The sequence below is a fragment of the Acanthopagrus latus genome, chromosome 13 (assembly GCF_904848185.1).
Source record: "Acanthopagrus latus isolate v.2019 chromosome 13, fAcaLat1.1, whole genome shotgun sequence".
NCBI lineage: Eukaryota > Metazoa > Chordata > Actinopteri > Spariformes > Sparidae > Acanthopagrus > Acanthopagrus latus.
In genome coordinates, this window is record NC_051051.1 from 26,456,369 (window position 1) to 26,483,317 (window position 26,949).

The 26,949-nt window shown below is 42.1% G+C and overlaps 1 protein-coding gene across 5 annotated transcripts; it reads right to left on the reverse strand.

The window, feature by feature from the left end:
- Positions 1-620: 620 nt before the first annotated feature.
- nup98 (nucleoporin 98 and 96 precursor) lies at positions 621-25,922 on the reverse strand. Of its 5 annotated transcripts, none has more exons than XM_037119597.1 (35): positions 25,731-25,922; positions 24,161-24,270; positions 22,556-22,651; positions 22,129-22,314; positions 21,641-21,780; positions 21,084-21,191; positions 20,228-20,411; positions 19,968-20,137; positions 19,444-19,581; positions 18,298-18,430; positions 18,055-18,147; positions 16,461-16,601; positions 15,792-15,925; positions 15,479-15,666; positions 14,836-14,952; positions 13,999-14,185; positions 13,570-13,669; positions 13,297-13,410; positions 13,026-13,164; positions 12,699-12,876; positions 12,341-12,499; positions 9,620-9,859; positions 9,390-9,522; positions 8,459-8,703; positions 8,148-8,332; positions 7,736-7,995; positions 7,220-7,495; positions 6,721-6,878; positions 6,460-6,600; positions 6,208-6,353; positions 5,040-5,261; positions 4,360-4,601; positions 3,930-4,084; positions 3,160-3,271; positions 621-2,582 (listed from the first exon to the last, which is right to left on the reverse strand). In XM_037119597.1, exons 2-35 carry the CDS (start codon positions 24,237-24,239, stop codon positions 2,383-2,385), a joined length of 5,499 nt encoding a protein of 1,832 aa, XP_036975492.1. In that variant the 5' UTR covers positions 24,240-24,270; positions 25,731-25,922; the 3' UTR covers positions 621-2,382. The 5 variants fall into 5 exon arrangements, with proteins under 5 accessions (XP_036975492.1, XP_036975489.1, XP_036975490.1 ...); XM_037119594.1 differs by having other exon boundaries at positions 16,461-16,604; XM_037119595.1 differs by having other exon boundaries at positions 22,129-22,317.
- Positions 25,923-26,949: the final 1,027 nt, after the last annotated feature.

Genomic DNA, 26,949 nt, shown 5'->3' on the forward strand with positions numbered 1-26,949 from the left:
GAAAACTTCAACAGGTGACTAGGTGGCTGGAATCTCTGAGTGAGTACGACTTCACTTAGAGCAACTATGATTTTGGATCTAGTGGGTTAAAATATGTTTAACAATTATAGATCAGGCTTCATTGAATTAAAGGGGACTGTTCAGCCTTGGCGGAGGTTTACACTCTACTAAGTTTAGAAATAACAATAAATGTCCACCTCCTGTCCTAATACGGATTCTAGTAACAAGCTGAACTTCCTTGTTTCCTAAATGAAGCAGCGCTGAAAGTTTTATAGTTATTGAGAAATCATCAAAGACATGAAAAAACAACTTTATTTCTACTTGACTTTATTAAAAAATATCAACAAAATCTTCCAGAAACATGCACACAAACACACATACACGCACGCACACAGTTTGTGTTCAACAGGAGAACAAACAGACATCATATAGAGCTTCCTGTTTGTCAAAAAACAACTGAACTGATTTTACTTTGAAGGAGAAAAAAAAAAAAAAAAAACATTCTTGGCAAGCGGACAGTTATTCTACAGGACAAAAGAAAGATGATCCATCGATCGATCAGTGAAGGGTTTCATTCCAAAACTCATTGCATCCAATTTATGAATAATTAAAGGTGGAGGATAAAAACGACCTGATATTCCCTGTTTGATTTTCCAAAAATATACAATATTTATATAATTACATGCAGCGAAATCTCTGGTTGGCAGCTGGTTTTGGAAGGAAACTCTTCAACTCTGATGAAGTGCTAATAAAAAATAACACGCTTGTTTGTTTGTTTGTTGTTTATTTCTGGTTTACGTGCACACACACACACACACACACACACGCACACACACCCACTTCTGATTTAACATTCAAACCAAACAGAAAAACAAGAAACCTACAAAAATAGACCATTAGGCATTTTACACTTTGCATGTTGAGTCGTCTCCAAAAATTAAACTTTGTGCACATCGAACCCGTCTGTACGACATCACCGCTCGTCTTTAATATTAAGATAATCGTCTTTATTCACATATCGACAGATGAACAGATGCTACGGTCACACTACGCTAAGCTAACGGCTGCTTTTATTTGCTTATTAAATCCAAATCTGTAAATGAAAAACAAGCAGTCGGAGAGGATTTTTGCCCTCCGAGCTCATCAACATCTTGGAGCTTTCTTTGGGGTCGGAGATCAAACGAGTGACTGAGGGTCACATTTACACACTCACATGCACAGTGTCAAAGACGCTACTCAAACAGAAAGAACTTGCTAAAGATGTAAATAATTCTGTTTTCAGGGAGCATTTCAGAATAATAAACGATGACGGAACAGAAATGACTCAGTGTGAATATACTTTCAGTTCACCTCTTCAGATCACATCGAGTGATAAAGAGGAGCCGCACCAGTGTGTCTACAAACTATACGTGTTTGCTGCAAAGCTCAGTCGGTTAATCGATTATTTGCCAACTATTTAAAAAGTAGGGACGGTGATTCTGGAGGAAGAGAGTTGATTGGTGAGTCTGACAGATGTATTTTCTGGTTTCTTTCCTCTGTGATAGTAAAACTGAATATCTGAGATGTGGACAGAACGAGGACGAATCACTGATCGACATTTTTTACTATTTTGTGATCGATTAATGCAGGAAATGATTGACAGACTAACAGACAATGAAATAATCTTGAGTTGCAGCTGTAATTTAAACCAAAAATACATTTAAACATCTTGTGACACCTTTAAGACGGAACAAGTCAGTTATGATCAGTTCAAGTTTGAGTTATTTGGTTTTTGCCACAATATACACAGTTTCTCTGAATGTTTTTAGTATGTTTTGGGGAAAACTAATCCTAAATCATGAACATAAAATCTGAAAAATTAAGGATAATTTGTTTTACGACCACATGCAGGTGTCTTGTGGCGTCTGGACCCTGAGGTTGGGAACAACTGGCCGAAACCAGGAAAACGTGTTTTTAAACGTTTGACTGTGACGTTCAGAATGTGAGATTTGTAGACTGTTGTAAATAAAACTTCACTGGTCAGGAGGTTCAAATTAAGAGTCATTACACTGTTGTTTCATTTTAAAATGCTCCTCTGAAGCCAAACACACACACACGCACTCAGGCACACACACACAGACACACATACACACACACACACACACACACACACACACACACACACACACACGATGAGGAATGACGTATCGAAGCTCTCTGCTGTTTTCTGGACAAACTGAAGGCGCTGCAGAAGCTCAAAGTGAATAAACTCCAGGATAAAGTTCTCAATCTGTTCTCCTCCACGGTTGAAGACGACAGACTTTCTTTTCGCTCCTTTTTTCTGCATCAGAGTTTTGGGATGTTTGAGTGTCTGAAGTCTCAAACACCTGACAAAATGCGCTCTCATTGGCTGACGATGAGCTGTCGCAGGTACGACTGCGTGAGGCCTCGCAGCTCCTCCAGCGTGTAGTCCTCCGGCATTGGCAGGCGGGTGATGTGCGGCGCCAGCTGGGTGAGCGGGATGCTGAGGGAGTCGGATGCTGCGTCGCCCTGCTGCAGGCTCAGCACCACACGCAGGATGTTGGCCACACGCTTCGCCATTTCTGCAAGGAGGGAGGGAGGGAGGGGGCCGGGTTGGGGGCGGAGCTTGGTTAGGTTGTGTGTCGTCTGCAGGTTTTCATTCTCATCCAACAACAAGAGCTGACTTCACTCACCTACCTGAACTTCTTGTTTACTATGATCTGCAAACAAATGATGACTTCCTGCCGTCACTGTGAGGCAGGAAGCCTCAACAGAAACTCTTCTTCTGTGTTCCCTCAAGTGAGTGAACTTGATTTAGTCCGCTGAATCCTTTCCTCTCTTCAAAAGAATCTCACTAGACCTGCAGAACCTCCTCTGAGGGCAAATACTCGCTGTCATATCGCCTTCTCATAATCAACTCATATTCCATCACTTCAGACACTGCAGCCTCACTTTGTAGCACTTTTTCAGATGATCTATATCTGGTCTGTTTTCAAAAAGCCGTCAGACCAACTGAGGACAGAGAGTTTAACATAACCTCACACTGACATGAGTCTTAAACCTGACAGATGTGTGAGTGAATCCAGCTGCTGTTGTTTCTGGACGTCAGCGTGTCGTTACTAGTTAAACTTGTTGAACATGTGGCAGTCGTGCTGTTACCTGATTGGGCGAGGCGGTCTCTGGCGGTGCTGCAGGGCAGCAGCTCGATTCTGCTGCAGAGAGACGTCACGTCGGTGTGAAGACGCTCCAGCTCGTAACCAGCGTTGTCCATCTGTCAGCGAGGACACAAACATCAGACATCGAACATCCAAGCTTCCTTTCTTTATGTTGATGATCTGACTTTAACTGACTATTTTCATGTTACGTTATACTTTATATTGTCCTATTTTTATTTTACAGCTGTAGTTAGTTTACAGATTCAAGTTTTCCACATGAAACACAAGATCACATTACATCTTATACAGTATTCATTCTGCTTTATGTCAAAGTAGCTAGTAGTAGTTGTTGTTGAAGTACATTTTGCTGTCAACAGTTCTGAGATAAAGAGTTAAAGAGTTAAACTTATTTTTATTGTTTTCATTTGTCACCTTTATGAGGTATTATGAGTAATTAATCTGAAGTGTACGGCTGCCATCTTGTCATATTCAAACTTGTATTTCTGTTCTTTTAAATAATGATTAAAACATAATAATAAACGGAAGTTATAACCTTACTAACTGTACTTCAGGAAGTGTTGGATTAGCAGCATGCCAACATGTTAAAACTTAACTACTCCTCAGTCTTATCACAGGTTTGAGTTCATCACTTTGCACATTAAAGCACCACAGAAACAAATATAAAAGTCTGTTTTGCTTGTGACACTTTGACAACTCAAATAAAGAATAACGTTTATATTTGAAGCCATTTAGAAACAGAGATGGTGTCTGTACCTGTTGGATGTTCTGCAGAGTCTTGATGACTCGGATGTAGTCCAGGTAAACCCTCCCTGCAGTGTCCCAGTCCTGGATGGTGGCGCTGTGTTCAGGGACCGCCAGACCCTCCAGGAACTCCAGCAGGTAGTCATGGTTGTCGTTGATGATGCAGTCTACAGAGGGATTATACAGATGATAGAGTCCATAAATTCAAATGAATTGGGGGGAAAAAAGCACTTTTTCCTGCAGAAACAGACACTTTTCTCTTCAACACAAGTTTTTTTTCATCACAAAAAAAAACTTGATTCCTGCAAACTGGGTTCAGGTGCATCTCCTGACAGTTAGAAACACGACACTGATCCATACGAACATGAAACTGAAAACCAGTTCAAACTAATCAGTTTTTTTGTATTGCTGATTAAACCAGAGTCCCTCAGAGTGTGCAGACCTGAGGCCAGGTGTTGGATCAGCAGCCGGTGACACTGGCTCCAGTATCTGGCCCGGTAGAGGTGCAGCGCCTCCTGGTGTCTGTCACCGTCGCGGCGGGCTCGGGTAGCCTTGGCCTCATGGATCCACTGCTCGGGGATCTGCAGCCTCTCGGTCAGGAAGCGCTCCCTCCGGACTGACTCGTCTGTCTCCTGCAGGGGGCAGTGGAGGGTCAGCATCTCCCTCACCGCTCTCTCCCGCTGACTGAAGACACAAAAACATCACAGTGAAGAAGAATGAAGATTGTTTTATTGTCAGGGAGGATGAGTGGAGACAACAGAGGCTAATAAAAGTTAAAGACGATGAAACAAGTACAAAATTATGAAGAATCGGAGAAAGAAGGACGTGAAGAAGATGAGACGTGACAAAAAAAGACTGAATCTCACTGCTGCTACGTACTTAACATTCTCACTACAACTGACGCTCATACTAAACCAACATTCTTCTGGTTACAGTCTGTAAACTTCACAATTACTCCAATTTATACTTTGACAATCAAGTGATCAAAATGCTTCATGCATCAGTGGATTTAATCCAAATTATAAGTGAACAAATTATAATTTAACAAATGTAGAATATACAGGTGTTGAAAGGTGAAAGAAAACAGAACTGTTAAATCGAGTTTGAAGATTTAAAACGTACCTGTGGTCGGGGATGTGCAGCAGGATGAAGATGGCCATGTGCCACAGCCCGGCGCTCTCCAGCTGTGCGGCGTAGCTGGTGTGGAGGAGTCCCTGCCGCGAGCCGCTCAGGTGGCTGTAGTGCAACGCCTGCAGGACGCCCCACAGGTGCCAGCTCAGACGGTAATCCAGCCGCTCCCAGGTGACGGTCAGCGGGTCCAACAGCTGCTGCAGGCTGTAATGTCTGCATGGCGACACAGAGACAACTGGAGCATCAGAGATCTGTCTATCACTCATCATCATAATCCTGATGATGTTTGAGAGATGTCCTCAGTCACGTCAGCTTTGGTGTTGAAACTGATGTTGTTTAACAGCAGGCCTGCGTTACAAATCTGAGGCTGTGGGACAAACTTTAAGCAGCATTAAGGCAAAATGTAGGCGATGCAAAGTCATTATCAATTAATTTGCTGGATATTTTCTTGATTAATTGATTCATTTTTTGTCTATAAAACGTAAGAAAATAGTTATAAAAAAAAGTTCCAACAATTCTTCAAACGTCTTGTTTTGTTGGATCAACTCAGAAGGAATCAGGAATATTTATTTACTTATTTTAGAAGTTTAGGTTGCAAAATGTGATCTTGAGATTTGTTACATTTTAGTGACTAATTCCACCCAGTATATTTCATTCAGTTTGAATCATATCAGGGACTAAAAGCTCATATTTTGTCAGCCTCGGCTGCAAAGAAATCAAACATGCATTGTTATAATCTGACTATCATGGGTAAAACTTGATAAAAACTTCAGTCAGATCAGTTGATGGTCAGACGTTCTGCAGTTTGAGCAGCTCTGGGATCAGATTCTTCACCATGGCTGCCGTTAGAAGTCTTGTACGCTGTATTGAGCTCATTTAAAAATGCTGGAGTTGTATTTTTGTCTTTCTCAGAATATTTCTGAAATGTACTGATATTTGATGTGCTGAACCTTTAAACCAGTTGGAGCTGAAAGAGGAGAATTTAAATCTGATGCTGCACAGGTGGACGAGACGAGATGAACGTCTGTAATAAATTCATGTTGGGTTTCTTCATCATTCTGAGTTTTAATCCAGTTCAGGAAAACACAAATGCATCTTATATCCTCATTCATATGAACATTGTTCCTGCTGCAGGTGAGTGATGATGGGGCTGGTTTACCTGTCACTGTAGAGTTTGAGCAGGTGGAAGCAGAGGTCGTGCAGTGGCCGTTTAGACTCCTCCTCCTCGTCCTCCATGTCCAGCTGCTCCGCCTCCATGTATGGAGGAAGGGGGGCGCAGGCATACTTTCCCCCCTCACATGAGCCCTGCAGGACAGAAATAAAGATGTTCAGTGGACGGCCGGAGGGTCAACAGAGAGAAACAACACAGTAAAACCATCATGTGACAGCAGTTTGAAAGGCAGCAGCTCACCTGGAAGGCAGCTTCATATTTGGCGAGGGCGTCAGCCACCGAGGCAGTCGGGGGCAACATGAACCAGAGATGGACGGCCACGGAGCGTTTCCAGTCCAACTCGGAGCAGACGTTCACCACAGAGTCCGACGACTGCCACACCTGCAGGAACAGACAGGAAACATCGTCACCATCAAACTACAACAAACTTGTGTTGTGAATCTCAACAAACTGAATCTCTCTGAGCCAGTAAAAGAGTTTCTTCTGGACAAGCTGTCTTACAGGTTTCCCGGCGAGCAGTGCGAAGATGCGCAGTCGCTCCTCAGGCAGGTAGCAGTCGGTCTGCATGCGGTTCCAGTCGGCGAGCTGAAGCGCGAGCAGTTCTCGGCAGTACTGAGAGCCGACGGCCTGAGACAGCAGCAGGGACAGACGGTGGTCTCCTGAGGACACACAGCTGGATGTCAGCAGGGCTGGTAGTTTTAACAGTGACAGTTACTGAAATATTTTACTAACTAACCACCTCGTGTTTGTCTGTTTAACATGTAACATCTCCAACTTGTGCTGCTTCTTAAAGCATCTGGTGAAGCTGAAAAAAGTTACTTTGAGTAGCTTTCACTACTTATCAGTCAGTTAATTAGTAAATTTAATCCATTTAACTATTTTGTATTAGTTTAATCTTGTATCTGGACTATCCACTGTCTAGCTCTGACACTTCATTGTGCTGAATTTTAAAACAAATGTTTGAACCAGCTCCTCTCTCTCGTCTCATTATAAATCTCACCTTCCTTCTGTGCCAGTCGACAGGCCTCACTGATGCAGTTGCCAGTCAGGTAGCTGAAGATGGCCTCCGTGTGACTGCCCTTCCCCGCCAGCGCCACCTCCTCCTTCACCCTGGAGGTGGCTCCGCGGGACAGCCAGTCCGAGAAGGTCCGTCTCCTCTCCAGCTGCTGCTCATACTCGCTGGACGTCTCGACATCGGGCTCCTGATCTGCTGGGCCCAACCGGCCCCACAAGGCCTCACACAACGTCCAGACCTCAGACCAGTAACCCAGTAGGGCTGAAGGAGAGAGAGAGATGGGTCAAAATGTGCCCCTGATTCCCAAGAAAAGACCTGCGGGTTCATTGTATAGAATGAAACGTCTGTTCATTTTAAGAGTTTTCTCAAAATATGTCAAACACACACAATACTAAATACAAAACAAAATATTCAGGAATTCTGAAGAAACATTATTTTAACACGAACTTCAAACCAATTATTGTTATGTACATGAACTAGTTTCTAACTCGTCGAACTTACGATCTGCGTCGCCCCGCTTGTCGTTCAGTTCGGTGATCCACTCGGCGTATTCGTGCAGCGCCGCCACGCCGGTCTGTGGTCGAACCAGAGGGCAGGCGGAGGCGTCTGTTGTGTCGACGGTGCTGTGCTTCAGACAGATCTCCAGGGGGCGCTGCAGCACCGCCTGGCTCTCGTCCTCCTCTTCCTCACTGATCTTCACTGCTGGAGCCTGCAGACCCACCAGCTGCTCCAACGTCACCTTATAGGAGCCGTCTATCAGTCTGCAGAAGGAGACAACTTAACATGAATTTACTGGAATTTATTTTTTTTGGTTTTTGTGTCTTTACAGAACCTTTTTCATGCTTCATATTTACAGTCAGTTGCTCGATAACTGTTGGATTCTGTTTTTCTAAAGGCCAGGTCTGTGTCTTACGGTTTGCTCCTGGCAGGTTTTGGTGGGAAGCTGAAGTCAGTTTTGGCCATCAGCTCTTCCTGCTCGAGCTGTTTGCCCATCGGCGAGGTCAGACGCTGGCCACAGTGTGCCAGCGTCCAGCCGGGACCCCACCCGACCCGAAAGGAACGACCCACAAACAGTCCAGCATCCATCAACAAACTCCCCTACAAAATAGCAACAACACAACATGAATTATCTCGGTTTCTTTTTCATTTTGTGTCATGTTTTAGGTCAGAGTAAACTGCCCAGAGAAACATCTGAGGCCCATTCAGAACTAAATCAGTACCAACCTTCCCTCGAGTCACCGACTCTTTGAGGGGGACAGGGCCGCCCAGCCGCCGGACGCCAACCGTCCTGATCGAAGGCTCTGGAGCGCGAGGGGGCAGCACGAAGGACGATGGGCCCGGCCCGGCCCAGTGTAACTGACGAGGGGGTTCAACAGCTGCTGGAGACCCCCGAGACAGAGGAGGGCGAGGAGAATCTGACAGCTGAGAGAGGAGTCCAGAGGTAAAACGAGCCTGAAGGAGACCTCCCACTAAAAGAGAGAGAGAGAGTTGTTTTGTGAATATTCATTCTGTCATAACATTTATTTACAATAATAACAAGTTAATAATAAGTTTGCTTGAAAATAAGTTTTTCTTTTCGTCCCAGAGAAAAAACGTGCTCATCCCAATTACTTTTCATGTGGTTTAACTTTGCTGACAAAATTAAACATTTGTGCTGTAGTTGTTGTCGAAGAGAAGAAATGTTGGTCATGTTCTCATTCTCATCTGCACAAACAACAAACTGAAGGACTCAATTAGAGCAAAATATCAATCAGCAACATTGCTGTATATAGTTTCATATCTTTCCGTTTTTTGATTGTTGGTTGGAACTGCTGATGTTAGTAGATTAACCACAACATCAGAGGGTAGGAATTACACTGTGAGGACATTTTCCAACCAGTTTATAACCAGCGGCGGACATTTGAACAGGACGCTCATTGTATCATCTGTTGAGCGATTTATTAATATACATAATGAAAACTAAACATTTCCTACTGCTGCACCACAACATTTAAAGTGATCAACTGCCAAAAAATAAGTTGACTTCTATTTTGAAGTAGTCAACAACGTTAGAGCAGCAAATGAACTGGTTTTTGACTGGCGGGTTGTTGATTCGATCCCTGGACATGCAGGATGATTCTGGGTGGGGAAGTTAACGGAGGCTTGTGTTTCCTACCGGACGGTCGGCTCTGGGTTCCTGGCAGGATGATGCGGGGAGACGAGACATCCGGGGCGACCTTCATTGCTCCATGATCCTGAAACATCTCGCTCTCCTCCTCATCTTCAGCAAACAAAGATGCCTTCATGATCTGCCGACAAAATGGGAGAAGATTTGATGGTTTTATTCCAATGGCAGTGTGACGAAGTGATGATCTTCCTGTCTGTGGATGAGAGCCGCGGCTCTACCTGGAGGGTGTGCGGGTTGATCCCCAGCGAGGACGCCATGTGGCTGGACGCAGAGATGCCGTCGTGCTCCGCAGAGATCAAACCTCCGAGCTTCCCGCCTGACGTATCCATCTCTCCCGCCAGCAGCTCACTGTCCTCCTCTCCTCCCAGCATGCTCTCTGTTGGGAAGCTCTGGGTGATGTCGGCCATGTCGCTGTCCAGCTCGGCCATACCACCTGGAAGATCCACGACAACGGTGGACTGAACACACACACACACAAACACACACACACACACACACACACACACACACACACACACACAGAGTGAATGACGAACAATCTGCTTCATTATGAGTCGTTTCAGTGTCACAGACAAAAATAAACCTGGTAGTTTATTAATTATTGTCAATGACTCATTATTTCATTCAACTGTTAACTCTTTGTGGCTTGTTCTTTACAAAAGAACAAATTAATTTAACACAAAACACACATTAAATTAATTTCTGCTTGACCTGCATCAACCCACAGATGCTTTGACTGTGTTCAGAGCTACAGGAGCCTCATCAGTCCGAATGTCTGCTGATGGTTGGAGGTCGGTGGATAAACCCTCCTCTGATCTCTGGATGTATGTTTAGATACATGTTCTGATCCAGAATAAAAACTCACATGTCACATTTTAAAGGGCTAGTAATCTAAATGTTCAGCAAGAAACTGTTTATGCTGAAACTCTCCCACCAGTTCAGATTTTTATCCTGTTATCAACCACAAAGCTCTTCACAGAAACTTAACAGACCAAAGATTAAATCGTCTTCTTTATCAACTTTATTAGTTTTTCTTAATAAGTACAGTTTACGTCACACATCTTGAAGCATGTTAGAGTCTAATATAATCCACCAACTCTGAACATGATATAAGATCATTAAAATGTACTAATAAAATAACACCAACACAGACATCCTTTGTATGCACTCATGCACAAACCTCATTATAAAACGTCTAATTAGTTTCCTAAATAGTGAAAATATTTCTTCTTTTTCTCTGTTCAAGTTAAAGCTGAAGCAGCTGTGAAATCAGAGCTGCTGGATTCTATCTGATGAACAATAAAAACAGATCCAGTTATAAACTGTTTCCTATGTACATTCTCAGAGATGCAGAGCTAAACTGTTAGCTCTGAGACTTTCATCCTTTCCATAAAATTAATTCCCTCAATATTCAATATTCATGTTATGATCGTAAAACAGCATCAGATCTGCAATAGAACAACTGGCAGCAACACGTCAGATGCGTAGACAGAATTCAGAACTATGACGAGAGAAAACAGTAAATTCTTCTGTCTGCTGAACAACAAAAGTTAATTTTCCTCTGGTTCAACTGCAAAACCCAGAACTGAAGTTTGATGTGACAGATGATGTGTGGTTCCAATTTAAGATGAAACTGGTGGTCCAGTAATCGATTACTTTAGGGAATTTTTTATTTAACATAACATGAAATTTACATCTTCCATCCTGTTGAATGTGAAGATTTGTTGCATTTCTGTTTAATATCACAGTAACTGATTATCTGTGAATTCTTCCAATCATGGCATTTGAAGGAGCCCTGTTCAGTTCGATGCTAATGATTAATCTGCATTTTAATTGGTACGGAGAAATAACCTTTTCTTTATTAACTCCCAACATGTTCTGTAAAGTGATCCGTTTTGGGTTATTGTACTGCAGCAGTACAGACATTAGTCCGACTGTAGTCGCAGAATGATTGATCTCTTATCACAGAAACGCCGTCTATATGTTCTGTTGCAGTTTTCTGTGCCGTCCATCTTTCTACAATCTCTGTTCAAACACGGATTTGTTTTTACCGTTTGACTCAAAGTAAGGCAAAATAAAAATAAAGTATTTTTTTTTTTTGTCTTATATTGATAACGATAGATATTGTAGCAGGAAAGGTAACATTTGCAGCATCATTTTCTCATGTTAAAAAACATATTCAAATCTTTTTTCTTTACTGAGGTCTGTAACAAACCAGAATGCTCCCTTCTTGTCTGGACTGAGAACTTTAGTATGTTGAGACACATTTTACCATATAAAATGTAGCTCTGCTGATTCATATATTGCACAATTCCAATTGATTGTTCAGCCACATCTAAAAGACATCAGAACTACAACAGAGGCTCCTGTAAACACCTGTGATAAAGTGCATCAGTAAAATCCTGTCTGACCTCAGATCATTTACAGCTCTCACTCTGTTCACTGTTCTGTTCCAACGACATTCTGACACCTGTTGAACTTTCAAAGACTCATAAACTGAACTGCATCAGAAAATAACTTCTGTCTCATCTTTTTAAGCTGTTTGACTAATTGATTGAAATGGATCATTATTGGGCTGCTGCATGAAAAAAAAAGCTCCTTATCACAAAAAAACCACGGCGTTATAAACACTTCAGAAGATTTCCTGTTATAAAAAGTGTAAAGCTTTTGTGGGAAAACTCAAGACACTTGCCTTTGGATTAGCATTGTGCATGAAAATGATATAACTAGGAAAATATCTAAAGGATAGAAAGTGCCGTCACTGGAGAGGAAAGCAGATGAATCCTTTTTATGTTTTTTTCAGCTGCAGGTGAATCATTCCACTACGACCAAACGGCTAAATATAAGCACAAGTTTGAGTGAAATGCTCCTTTAAATCATCAGACATGTCAGTGAAGATGATGATGATGATTAGTGTAGATGGTGGCAGGCTGCTCTACCTGAGCCTGTGGCGCCACCTGCTGCTGGGACGGAGGCAGTTGCTGCTGCAGCCTGGAGGGAGGAAGCGACATCGTCTTCAGCTTCTTGGAGTCGGTTTTTAGCGGGACGTCCTCGTCTTCGTCAGAGTCCTGGAGGCCATATTTGGAGAAGTGGGCCACCTGAGAGAGAGGGAGGAGTCAGTTACACCTGAGCAGCAGTAACCGTCTGAAACTGATTGACCTTAAATTTAAATAACATCCATATTCACAGTGTTCTCAGTTTCAAAACACGACTTAAGGTGACTTTTAGGTTTACTAGAAGTAAATAAGCTGATTTTTTTTTTCCTCCCTGAAAGGTGTGTGAGTAGCAGTAACTAACCTCAAACACCCAGGATCCGGTCTCAGGTCTGTACTCCAGGAATCGAGCTCCCTGTTTGCGGGAGGCTTTCTCCAGCCGCCCCTCGTAGTTCATCTCAGTCAGACGCTCGGGGCTCCTGATCTGAGTGCAGGTTGTTTTGTCATTCGGCCACACACCGTCCAGCGTCACCTCGGCTCGCCTACGATAGGATCAGGGACTAGATTAGCAACGTATAACTGGCCAGCTTCAGACAAATCATTTTATCAAACAGACGACCCAACGACAAGTCAACCATCACAAATGTTTTGCTTTACTGTCGCTGGCTTCACCTGCTCTCTTGTTGCTCACCTATTAAGCCCCTCCCCCTCCACCGGCTTGTTTTTGTCATCTGGGTACACAATGACCTCCTTGCGTCTGAAGTGGACGATCTCGTCGAGGTTCAGTCCTGTCACGTTCACCTCGCCAGGGAAGAAGATGGAGCCGTAGCCTGTTAGGACCAATCAGAACACGTCTGCCCAATTAAGAGTTGCATGACAACAAGCAGCTCAGCTCACAACACTGTGAGCTGTCCTGTTTGGACTGAACTTAGAGCGGTAACATCTTGACAGTTTTGCGTTACCTTTCCTGCCAATAGAGAAGTTTTCCACCACACAGTCTCCATTTTCATCCACCATGTCAGCAAGATCCTCCATCGAGGGGATGGTGTAATAACCAACACGGTTCAGAACGATGCCTGAAAAAACAGAAACAAGAACATCTCATTTATTCAGCAGCCACTCAGCAGAAAATCATGGTCTTTTAAAATAAACACTTTGCCCTCTCAATGTTAGTGTTGGGGTGAAGGAAGTATTAAGTTTGTGTAGTCTAACAGGAGTGCCAAAGTGTTTCTGACCTGCTGGGTGGGGAGCCTGTTGGGTCTCCTGCTGCTCCTCCTCTCTGTCCTCCTGCAGGGACTCCTCCCCAAGGGACGCCGACACGTCTTCACTGCTCAGCTATGGAAAAGTCATAATTAAAAGAAAAAAAATCAGCACTGAACGAACACAGTGAAGTTTGAGGTTTCAGAACAGTCGAACCTTCTGGACTCTTAATGTTTCTGACTCAATAAAAATCTATCATATGTGAAAACTTCTGGGGGTTTTCTATAGTGATATTTGTATTCTGTTCTCATTCAAGATATTTAAATGTTGTCCTGAAATAAACACACACAAAAAGATGTCAGCTGTTGCCACTCTGCCCTCTCAGCTTCCTCTGCTCATCAAACTGTTACAGGCTAAGTGCTTTTTGAACTGACACGTGAACATCAGAAACTCTTGCTTCTGACCTCGAGTCCATTCCTGGCCTGTTTGTGCATGTTGAGGTCACTGATGGTGTCCTGCAGGCTGGTCTGGACCCGGCCCTGCGGGATGGGCTTGGCGATTGGGTTGACATAGAACTGGGTGACCTCTGGGTCGTCGTCTGCCCGTCCGGGACCTGGCTCCTCCCTCAGCTCCTCCTCCTCCATCATATGACTGCAGAAGAAAAAGGGCTGTTTGAATCATCCTGCATATTTCAAAGTGTGTTTGTCGTCAGTTTGTTAAGAAGGTGAAGGCTTGTTTCTCTCTGGTGAAGTCACACTCTATCAAAATTAAGAAAACCAAGAGGGAACATTTCCACCCACCTGCTAAATTATAGGCAACAATTATATACCTATATACTATATATACACCTCGACCAGACCTACTCCACTACTTGTAGTACAGCACCAAAGGGACGGACATCTACATTCTCCATGTCTGACCTGTAAAGCTCAGAATTTAAATATGTTAAAATAAAGTGCTTTCTTTTTTTTTTACAGTGCACAGGATGCCAGTTGCGTCCGACCTAGACTCTTCGGACAACAGATTAATTAATAACATGCAGAAATCCTGAACTTCTATTGCTCACATTTAAGATTAAAACTATTAAAATTAAAGGTCTTATTGAGTTGCAGCTTCAATCTTCAAGCACTGCAATACCTTTTACAAAAGAGCAGCTGTCACTGTGCTGCTGAGTTCGAAGTGTGTGTGTGTGTGTGTGTGTGTGTGTGTGTGTGTACGTGTGTGTGTGTGTGTGTGTGTGTGTGTGTGTGTGTGTGTGTGTGTGTGTACGTGTACGTGTGCGTGTGTGTGTGCGCTCAGACCTGTGTCCATTCTGTGGGTACTCTGATGGCGAGGCGAGGTCATCTGTCTCTTTGTTGATTGGACTGTTGTACTGGCTGCTGTTCAGGTTCTTCAGCACCAGTTTCTTGATGCTCTTCCTGTAAATGAAACTCAAACTCAGTCACCACAACATACTGGCTGGTCTGGTGTATCATACACTGGTTATGTAGGATTTTATTTTATTACAATAGTAGTAATTTGCTTAAAATTTGCTGTCAAATTTGTCCTGTCACAATAACTACAATTTATTTGGATGATTTATTGTCCCAGAAATAACTACGAACAACCATGTTACTGTCAGTTTAACAGCATAACACAATTGCACCCGTCAACCATCATTAATGTTTTAAATTCAGACATTTGAATGTGAAAATGTGAAAAAACAACAAATCATCCAAAATAAAATTATAAATGAATCAAACCACACAACCAAAACAATAACTGAAATATGTAAAAACTCATCAGTGTTATAATGGTGGGAAAACCCGTGAGTTATTCCATCCTCATGTTGGCAACATTCTTTCATGCATGATTTAAGTAATGTCTTTTCATTGAACATGTTTGTTACCAGATGATGTCACAAAGCACATTCAGATACTATCACCATGGTGACCAGATGGTTACCTGGGTACGAAGGCTCCGTTTGTCAGAGACGGTTCGTCATCGTCGAGGCCGTCGAACAGCTGTGACTTGGAGGCACCTGAGGACGACAGAGCTTTGGGCCGGACTCTGGTCGCAGGTCGGGGGGTCAGCTTGTAGTGAGTGGGTGTGGTCAGAGCCTTCTGGGCCGTGGGATTTGTTGGTTTCAAACGCTGTCAGAGATAAATGTTTATGTAATGCAGGTCATCATTCTAAAAAACAAAGATCTGTCAAGAAAGCACAAACAAGAGCAGCTGCTTCAGTCACTGAAGACAAACTGAGACTGGAGTTGTCTCACCTCCTCTTTCTTCTTGGGGTCTGACAGCTGGTTTCTGAACAGTGGCGAGTCTCCATAAGGCGAGTACGCCAGAATACTGAGCTGCTGCTGCAGCACGGCCTGTTGGGCAGCAGCTGCACTTGGATCTGTGAGAGCTGCAGGAGAAATATGGAAAAACAGTTTAAAGCCGCTCCACCTGTCCAGGGAGAGGTCAAATATAGCACAATCACTGATGGTGTCAGGCGAAATCAATCAAAGACATATCTTTGATTTGACTGGAGTCCAAGGGAGATTTTCAATTTTGGCTTGTTTTATTGGTCAGAGTTTAAACTCCCACCAGCTGGTTGAGCAGAAAGGAGAAGGAATAGTTCTCACATAACTGAGATTGAACAGTTACACAGGTGTAAGGTGTGCTCGTTGGGAGGAGCTAAAGAAGGTCAAAGGTACAATTATATTCTCTCTGACATGAAAGCAAAGTTTGTTCCTGATGCTGCAGAGAAAAAATGTTTAGAGGAACAAAGATAAAGACGCTTTGAGGAAAGTCTTCCTCATTGCTCTGAGTGTAGATAAACATGTAAAAACTGCACAGGAATCATCATAAACTCCCACAAATTAATATCATGCAAGTGTAGCTATGGAAGCCTTTCAGCCTCTCTGATTGGATCAGACAGTCAGTTTCCAGCTGCTCACCAACAGGCTGCTGTGGAGCTCCGAAGCCCAGGGTGCTGGCTCCGCTGTTGAATCCAGTTGCTCCGAATGTTCCAATTGCTCCGAGTGTGGAGCCCAGTTTGTTCTGGTTGTTCCCAAAGAGAGTCGTCTGCCCTGTGCCCACTGCTGATCACACAAAAGCTTGTATCAATATTTTTGGGAGAACTCTCGCAGCATGTTGCCACAGTCACTCCTCAGCTTTAACCTGCCTGATTGACAGGTCTGCTGCAAACTGTAAGCAGTTAATTGACTGAACATGTTAAAAGCAGGCATGAAAAAATGGGTCAGGGGTGAAAAAGGTGAAAGGATACGACCCCTCTCTGGGGGTTTGGGGGAATGCTCCCCTGGAAGAAAATTTTGAATATTTCATATTCAAAAGCATCAATCTGATGCATTTTAAGAGAACAATCAAGCAGAATTCTCCACGTAGAGCTGTGGTATTTTTTGTCATCAAAGAAGTTGCCAAAGACGGTTACAGTTACTAAGTTGCTACTTTACTTTTGTTTGGTCCTGTAACATTGCTTTGTGGGACATTTCTCTGTATTAAGTTGAGTGAAGGACCTGTGCAGTTACTAGACTGTCTGATAGACACGCCCCCGCTCTGCGCCACCGGCTCATCCCTTCACACTGATTTGGTTCTCCAATAATAAGACCCTGATACTACCTCCAGAGGTGGATCAGTGCCTGTCTCCACGGCCAACTTTTGCCGTTTTGCCAGGTCTCAGCCTTGCCCCCTTCTCTCCTTCAGCTGTCTGTCTTTTGGTCTGCTGAGCAGTGCCAGATGTTTAGGAGCCATAATTGCTCTGCTGCTGCTTTTCTCTTTAATTCATATTCTGATGGCGTCTGTATGTTCCTGCTGCAGAGCTGATGTTCCGGCATACTGTTCAGTCAACCTCCCCTCCCCCACAAAAATTATTTTCTCATTGGATCTACACGATTCACATAGATCACCTATTTTGGTTTCTAAATGGCGAATTTCGCCAAAAGATGAGTGATTTTTATGCCTGTAAAAGGGATTTATCTGGGAAAAATAAGAATATTGAGAGTGAGGCAAAAAAAAAGAAAAAGAAACAAAAATTACATCCTGGCGGTTATATGCCTCTGCTCTAACCAAGGTGAAGCTCCTGGAAAGGTACAATATGGTCACTGTGAACTCACAATAAGGTTGCAGTTTTGACCTTTGACCTCCAAAATGTTATCAGTTCTCCCTTGAGAAGGGCATTCAATGACATTCTGCTTTTGTGATACACAACGCCTTAGTTAGCTTGACCTTTGACCTCCAAAATTGAATTAGTTCATATGATATAAGATATAATAAATCTGAAGAAACGCTTCTTAGGTGGCAGTAACCTTTTGACCTGCAAAACCCATTCAGGTCAGTGTGGGTTTGTTCCAAATTAGATGAATGAAAAGTTCTACTTATTGTCACCTTTTCTAATCATCCTTACGATGTGAAAGCAGTCATGCAATACCAGGGAAGAAGTCATAAGCACAGTTTATTTTGGAAATTTTTCACATCCTGGTTTTAGTCTCCTCATGATTTAGCCCTTCCTGAATTCACTGAGGCTCCAGGTACCTGTTCCAAAGCTGGTTCCTAGTCCGGTCCCGAGACCTCCAGTGGCTGGCTTGTTCCCGAACAGACTCCCTGCAGCAGGGTTTGCACCAAAACCTGTGAAACACAAAAATACTCATCACTAATCAAAATAAATCAAGTTTAATGCTCAAGTAGCCTGAAGCATCTGTACACTTTAATTGTTTTCATCAGGTGTTTCACTTTGCTTGTTAAACCCATCTCCACTCAGAACACCAGCAGACTCACCAAAGGTGGAGGTGTTGGTTCCAGTCCCAAGAGTGAGGGTGGGCTTGTTGCCAAACAGCCCGGTGCCGGTGCCAAAGGATGGAGCGCTGGTGGTGGTGGTGCCGAACCCAGCTGTCTTATTAAATAAACTCTGCTGTAATAGACAAACACACAGAGTAACATTACAATGATGTTCATACACACTGACAGCAGCCCCCCAGTGAAAAAACAGGACCAGCTCAAAAGGAGTGTGAAGAATTGCGACTGGCTGGTTTTACTGTCAGGACACGTGCTTTATAACCCTGAAAACAACTGAAGAACAGAAGCAGCAGTGGAGCGAGCTAATCAATTCATGACCACAATGAGATGGAGCAGCAACAAAAGAACAAAGTCCTTTTTTCGGTATGTACGATCCAACTTTTTCAGTCCCAATACCGATGCCAGGGATTTGTGTATCCGTCGACACCCGATACCGATCCGATACCGTTGTTGAATTAATTATAAATTGTATACCGGTTTCGGAAAAATACTTGACATTGCAAACAGTCGTCAAACTAGTTGGCGAGGCAAGCGTGAAACTATCACAGCCGACTCTGTGGCTCGCTCCATGTTGCTTAACGGTTAACTCAACTCTTCCAGCACGCGACACACGTGCGGCTGACGAATGATGAAGGATGTGCTGCGACGGAGAGAATAAAACAAAACTCGATCAGCCAGTGGATCTTTCCCATCCCCGATCCAGCTATTTTTATCAATATTGGGGCTGATATCCAATCGGTGCACCCCTAGTACATTTAAAAAAAGAGAAATAAAACTGATATTACTGATTGTTTTGTGGCGGTTATGCTTTCTTAAATCAATAAGCATTAACACAGAACTACAGGATCACTCTATTTTGTTTGTCTCCACGAATAAATTAAAATGGAAATGATTTTGTTGGCGATGTTTTAGTTTTTTGTTTAGTTCCCTGCTTTCTGAGATCTAAGAACGTCTTTGTGAGTTTATTGTCTCCATTTTATGAAGCAGTGTTTTGTCATGATTTGCCACAGTAAACCTGGCTGCCTATGTAAAGTAACTTTATTACAGGTTATAAAATGCCCCGTTTTGTTTGTGTATGCGATGAGTTATTTATTTCTCATCTAACTGCAACAGTTTTGTGTTCCATACTTGAGTGCCGACATTTCCAAATCCAGTGTTGGTTTGCCCGAACAGCCCAGTGCCCGTCCCAAAGCCAGTGGCGGTGCTCGTCTGAGCGGCGCCGAACAACCCACTCGCCTGAGGCGCTGCCGTGTTACCAAACAGACCCTGAATCACAGGAGAGGACGAGTGAGACATAAAACATCCTCGAAACTCATAATGAGGAGTCAGTGCTTTTTGATTCATACTGCATTAAAACTGCAGACTTAAAGACAGTTTCATCTTTTTTCTTCCACTCCTGCAGATCAAATTCATGAATGCATTCACTTTCAGTATGCAGCTTGAAAAGGTGCTTAGTTGTAATATTGGACTTGTAGTTTATTGATGGATATCTATGGGACAGATCCAGTGTTGAGGTTTAAATATATAGTGTCCTCTGAAACTGAATTTAAGATATATATTTTTAAAACTTACTATCTAAGGACTTAATCAAAGACAGTTAAGCCCTTTAAGCGTTTGTGAGCAAAGCTATATAGAGAAACAAAACAACCCACCATGCTGCTAGTGTTGGCCTGTCCCATCGTGTTGGTGTTGCCAAAGGAGAAGCCGGTGCTCTGTGTGGTGGTGGCCTGACCGAAGGGCTTGAAGAGGCTGGCGGCTTGTGGCTGCGCAGTCTGACCAAACAGACCGCCAGTAGCTGTACCGAACCCACCAGTGGCTGCAGCTAGAGAGGCAAACACACAGCACGTTGCTTCATTCACTCCAGTTAGCACTTATTGCTGTTATTGTCTTTTTTTGTTTCATCACCACGTACGTGCCGCTCCAAAGGTGGTCTTATTCTGTCCGAAGGAGAAACTGCTGTTGGGGGCAGCGGCACCGAACAGGCCAGTAGCGGTGCTGGATGTGGCCGGAGCTGATCCAAACAAACTGCCCGTTGCTGCAGCCATTGGGTTGGTTGGGCCTTTCCTGCCCGCCTGGTAGTCCTCCAGCCTCAACTCCTGCAGACAGACACAAAGAGAAATGGAAAAACTGAGAGAAAGCAACCAAAAAACAAGCCATGATCTAAAGACAAATTTGTTTAATTTCAACAAAAAGAAGTGCAGATCAACAGATGGGTAAAACCGATCTGTTCTCAGCTGCTCCAACAACAGTCTTCAACTTTGCAAAAATGTAACGTTTATTCCACACGTCTCCACTTTATGACATCAATTTCACTTTGACTCCTCAGTACTAAATTTTCACCATTAACTTAACGAGCAGCATGCCAACAACCAGCAGACCAGGGACCGAAACGCCTGCCTGCTCATCTCTTGCTAGCTGGGAACTCTGCAGGTGTTTTGGCTGAAATTCTACATTGACATGCGTTTCCTCTTAACTTTTTGCTTTCGAGAGTTGCTGGGCTGCTACCAGTAGCCATGTTGTTAACACCATCTTTGCGACACGGGGAAACACTTTGAGCGAGGGCAGTTAAAAATGTTGTTTTCTGTTTCTGCTTCAACTATTAGGAAAAAGTTGTTTGTGATATCTTAAGTATTAAGCATATTTAGATGTAATTCGGGTCTCATTCTTCCAATAAACAGTGACAAAACCAAACTAAAGCACTATTCAAAAACAAACAGGAGTTTGCAAAGCTCAGAACAGGATTTGGTCGGATGCAACGCCAAACTCACCTCTAGGGATTTATTCTCATACTCCTTCATGGCTGTGATGCACTGGTGCTTGGTGTTGATGCTCGTGGTCACACCTGCTTTCACCATTGTGTCACTTCCTGTTGGAGGCTGACGGGGAAAGAAAAATCAAAAGTTCAAAATACATAAACACACTTTAGTTTTCAATTAAAAAAGCTCCCTACATAGTCACTGTATTCCTTCTGTAATTTATACCATCTTCTTTACAGTACAGTGTTTTTGCATTGTGCACCCTAAATCAACATACTAATGCTTTGTTACTGACTGTCAGAAGTTGAATATGTAACTTCAGATCGCAGCTGCCAATTAATCTTTACAAAGACCCTGCCAAAGGTTTTCACAGATCATTTAAAGTTCACACATAATGCTGTCCAGCTGTCTCCTGAGGATTGAATTGTTCAAGGTTTACATAAAATTCAAAAAATTTGTGGGATAAATACTGATCAGTCTGTAGTTTGACTGGGTCACGGCTACAGTCAATATGTCACTTTACAGCAGGATGGAAGCATGCTTCTATAAGCTGTCCACAAATTACTCACATTGAATTTTACGGTCGTTCCTGGCTGCTGTGCAGCAGAGAACCCAGAGCCTCCAAACAGGGAGGTTGCTCCACCGAAAGGGTTGGAGGCAGTGTTGGTCGCCCCAAACAGTCCACCACTGCTGGTGCTTGTCCCAAAGCCTGAAGGACACAAAGTGAAGCAGACTTTCGTTAGATAAACAAAGCAATGTGACAACTGAACTGAGCAGTCTGGAAACAAATCTGTAGTTATGGAACATCATTTTTCAAGACAGACATATTTCAAACAAAAAGATACTGATTTTTGTGGTTTTATTTTATACTATACACTACTTATACAATGACATATTTAGACATTTGCTTAATTTCCCTGGTGCTTTTATCTTTTCGGTTTCTGATATTCACCTCTGTTCATGGATATTGTGATGAACCAAATTGAGTTAATACATTTTTCTCTAATGCATCTAAAGCTGCAATCTGTACAGACAGTGACATAAAGAGGGTTCTCACTTCCGAAAGAGGTGGGTTTATTGGCTCCAAAAGCATTGTTCTGTTGGGAAAAGAGTCCCCCAGTGGTGCCCGTTGCACTGCTGCCAAACAGGCTTGTTGAAGTGCCACTCGCTGCACCAAATCCAAAACCTGTGCTGGTGGAGGAAGTTGCTGGTTGACTGAATGTACTGGATCCAAACAGACCGCCTGCTGGAAAGAGAGCAGGGACAGATTACAAAACATTTATTTATAAATCTTGAAAAAGTTATTTTCTTTATTAATATACATTTTTCTGCATGCTTGGATAAAGAACAGAAGGTTTGATCAATCTAAACATCACTGCAGGACTGGATACAGACAAGTTGCAGGCTGATGTCATTTCAGCAGGTGAAACTTTACCCAGACATTAAAATACAGACATTGGATTGTTTTAATAACAAAACGTAACCAGGCTTATTCTGTGTGGTGCCAAACAGTCCTCCAGCGTTGGTGGTGGCCCCAAACGCAGACGTCCCAAAGCCTCCTGCCGTCCCAAAACCTGCATCTTTAGTGACAGAGTTCATGCAAGGAGAGGCGACATGACAGATTGACTCAATGTTGTAACTTCATTCACCAGGTATAAAAACCTAGAATATTGAAACCTTAAATCTAGATCACAGAAAAATGTCAAATTCACACCAGTAATAATAAAATAGGGGAAGAAAAGGGAGAGGTAGTAGTACATTATTGCTTTCCTCATTCTGTCTTAGGGCCGGGTGGTATGGCAAAAAAAAATCTAATCTCTTCCGGTGGTCCGCCACAGTATCTACATTTGCCATCACATAATAGATTTTTTATTTTTGAAACTGGGCTTGCCATTCTCACTCACTCAGGACAGCCCATCCATCAATAGCATGATGTTATATACAGTGGATGGCCGTGTGGTTTTCAGTCCTCTAGTAAAACCAAAGAAAAAGAGGAGGAGGAGGAGCAGCAGTGAATGCTGTTGACTTGAGCAGAACTTCTTCTGCAAAAACGATGACTGGCCCCATCGTCGAGATCAAGTCACAGGTAGGGCGCCGGCAATGAAGCCAGTTTTCTTAGTTGCCAAACCATGTAATTACATCATTATGTGATGCACTCAGGCCCAAAAAGACTTTTTCCCACAAGCTAACATTGCGAAAGAAGCATCTCACCCCTGTGAAATGACCAGTTTTAGTAGCAGAACTTGAGACATATGCTCAAATTTGGAAAGGGTAGAAGAACAGCCCAATTACATAATTTCACCTCGATTCAAAATAGACTGGAATTTAACCTGATTAATCCCTGGTTGTTGTTGTTTTTATTTTTGCCAAGCGAAAGGCTCTTATATCTGTCCATGTCCAGCAAAAATGCATAAGGCTTATCGCCAAAATGTACATAAATTTGATCAAAATCAGGATTGAGATTAATTAGTGGCCCTGCTCCATTCTGGATCATTTCAAGAATGACTTTTGTACAGTTAAAGTCTCTGGACACCTGTCACACTTCTGGCCAGATATCACTGCTCGTTGTGGTGTTGTGTTAAATTCATTGTTTCACTGTATGACATAAAACATAACTTCAATCTAAGTAATGTGCCATTTCGCACAGGAAATGCAATGTTATCTTTATATTAGTTTTCATTTATAACACATAATAATGTATAATTAGAACAGCTTCTGTTTGGACCATCATCTGATGAGAAAATTAAGCTGAGAATTGTCAAGATTTCGGTGTCTTAGGATCTTTTGATACCTGCACCCTGATCACAAGCTCTAAGTACAGGTGTGAAGGCAATAAAGGTGGGTTGAGATCTGGTCAGTCTGGGTCACACATAGCTACAGTCTTTTAACGGCGAGTACATGAATGTCTGAACTGATGTTTAAAGTTTAAACTGCCTTTGCATAAGAGTGTTCCTCGAGGGAATGCATAACGATATTCAGATAAAGGATTTTGTGAAAGACACTAAATTAGTAAATTTAGGTCCACAACTGGATAATTTGGTCAGTAATTCCTAAAACTGAAAGTTAAACAAATAAATTAAATGACTTACTTTGTGCTCCAAAGGTCGATGACGTGCCAAACCCCCCTGTTCCTCCTCCGAAGGGAGTACCAAATGACTTGTTGAACATCTTGCCCTGCTAGCAGGACCACATATGTCTTCTGTTTGAAGACAAACAATATAAATAGCAAATTAAACAAGTGCATTTCTATAGCAACATCTGCTTTGTTTATATTCTGCAGTCCAAAACTGCAAGACAATAAAATCAACAGGCAAAATGTGTCATTAGAATAGTTCACATTCAGTCAAACTGACAATTATAGTACAAGATTACACATCATTGCAGATTATAAAGACTGTAAAATCTGGCAACTGTAATCATAATCATGTTTTATACAGCCCAGAATGGAAGGCAGAACCCCCAAACAGATTAAATCCCAAATAAAAATAATTTCACAATATTTTTAACCCGTTTCACGTTCTCAACCACAAACTGAGCTCAAATCAAAACTGTTCCATGGTAAGAAATTAATCACAGTCAATTTACTGTTTCTTCTTTTATGTATAAATTATGTGTTTGCTAAAGGCCAAGAATTATTACAGCTAGAGGATTACATGAAGTTTGGGGCAACAAAATCACAATATTTCTAGAGCAGGGGATTTTGTCTTGTAGATGTGGAGATAGAGTAAACACCACCTATGTCTGTACCGACTCGATCAATAGTTTAGAATTATGGAATGTATCACTTTCTCTCTGCTGAAGTGGGAAAAACAACACTTGAATGTGATATTTCATCTGCAAATCTTTCTTTCACAACTGATGCTACGGCCACTCCTCCCTCCACATATAATCACCCCAAACATTATAGAACTACATTTAAAACAGTAAAAACTAAGGTTTTGAGGAACTGCTAGCTCTTCACTGACAAACGCATCTCGCTGGATCTGCTTTTAGACCAACTTTGAACTGAGATGTAGAAGGTGTGGCTGTATGATGGTGACTGGATCTGAACTATTTCAAAATGAAAGCAGGATGCCATGGTCTAAACTCTGGAAGCACAAAGTAAAGTTTTCGCGGAGGACAACCCCAGCCGACCCTCGCTCGGGGGTTACCTGACCCCCGATTCCACGTGCAGCTAACCGGGCTTGCCATCAGTTAGAACCGTTAATCCAAAACACAACCCTAACGACAGGCCCTGGTAGGTGAGTTTAATCTACGTGGAAATCAAGCCCATTTATTAGCAAGTCAAAGCCAGGCAAAACCAGTTATGAACCGCAAATCAACACACGCAGAGACAGCTAACACTGACAAGCCCATAGCATAATGTCCGCGTCAGCTAACAACATGACAACGTTAGCTCTACGATTTCAGCGCACAGAGAGCTAACGACAAGTCCACTCCTATTTCCTAATGGACAGAATACGCTTTTAACCATTATACAAACATCCTGCTATGGTGCAGTTATTATTAGAATCACAGTTACTAGATAGAAGTTACGTGTGTCAAGCTAATGTTAAGTTAGCCACTAGCTCTCCAGCTAACTACTTAGCGTTGCTACGTAAATGTTAGCAAAACAAAAAGCAAGACAGATAAAGAATACTTGATATTGCACACGTTTACCTTGAACTACTTTTCTATGGATGTTCGGTTTCTTTGTCGACCTTCCTCCTACAATGTTAAAGGTAAAGAGTCAAAAATGTTTAGCGATAAAAGTATCTTTAGCTAAACATCGGCATAACCGGATAGCTTTGTCAGCGAGGAGGGAAAACTGTCGACTAACGTCTCTGCCGTCACTACGCACTTTCAAACGTCATACGTCATGACGGCGACCTTACGAGTGCCGCATTTGAAAACCAAAACCTTTATTTCATTATTTATCGCTGAATTTCTCTCAGTTTAAATAATATTGAATCAACGTGAATTTGATCATTATTTTCCTAAAGAAGATCTTCGTCTGAATATTTGTTTGTTTATTTGACTTGTTTTTCTGAAGCTAGAAAGAATTAAGTAAATGTATGTGAATCATCATATCTACCAGTGTATTTGCATTTTTATAAACTGGAAAGTGATCGAACTAAACTAAACTGGGTGTCAATGAAGGTACTATTGACCTACACTGTGCACGTACAAACCAGAAGGTGGGGCAAGAGAGCCACTATGGTTATGGTTATGGCTTCGATGTTAAGGGAGAGACATACATCCTTTATTTATATATATATATATATATATATATATATATATATATATATATATATATATATATATATATATATATATATATATATATATATATATAGTGCATTATGTTGATATATATTTATATCAATCAGAAAAAAGCTGTATATCAGATCCAGGCTGATAGTCAACCCATAGTATACAATATCAACATACGTGTAAATATATGTATGATTAACTTTTGCTTTTATATGATTTTTTTATTTTAATTTAACATGATATTTTTGCTTTCACCCAAGTATGAGTTTCTACAAAGTAGAAATACTCTGTTTCAAGTAGAGGTCATAAATTCAAAAGAAGGTTCTGTGTTTCCTTTAAAAGTAAGAAAGTACACGCTTTATAAGAATTATAAGATGGTGGTGGCCAATCTGATTTAATTGATGTTAAATGCTGCTGGGTAGTTCAATTATAATAGTACATCATAATTTGTTTGATTAGATTTTACTTAAATTTAGTAACTTAAATCATCAAATAAATGTAGTGAATACATGATTTCCATCTGAATTAGAAGAGAAGTATAAATTAATTTAAAATAGAGAGTACTTTGAAATGTGAGTTTATGTTCTAAAAATCAAATCATGTTTATTGTCACATACATAATCAT

Bases quoted from the DNA above. Each gene is read 5' to 3' on its own strand.
- nup98 (XM_037119593.1), bottom strand. From the start codon at position 24,239: ATGTTCAACAAGTCATTTGGTACTCCCTTCGGAGGAGGAACAGGGGGG. The intron at 19,582-19,967 runs GTGGGTTGTTTT...CCTGTGATTCAG, and splicing joins AGGCCAACACTAGCAGCATG to GGTCTGTTTGGTAACACGGC. The intron at 18,148-18,297 runs GTGAGTCTGCTG...TGTGTTTCACAG, and splicing joins AACCAACACCTCCACCTTTG to GTTTTGGTGCAAACCCTGCT.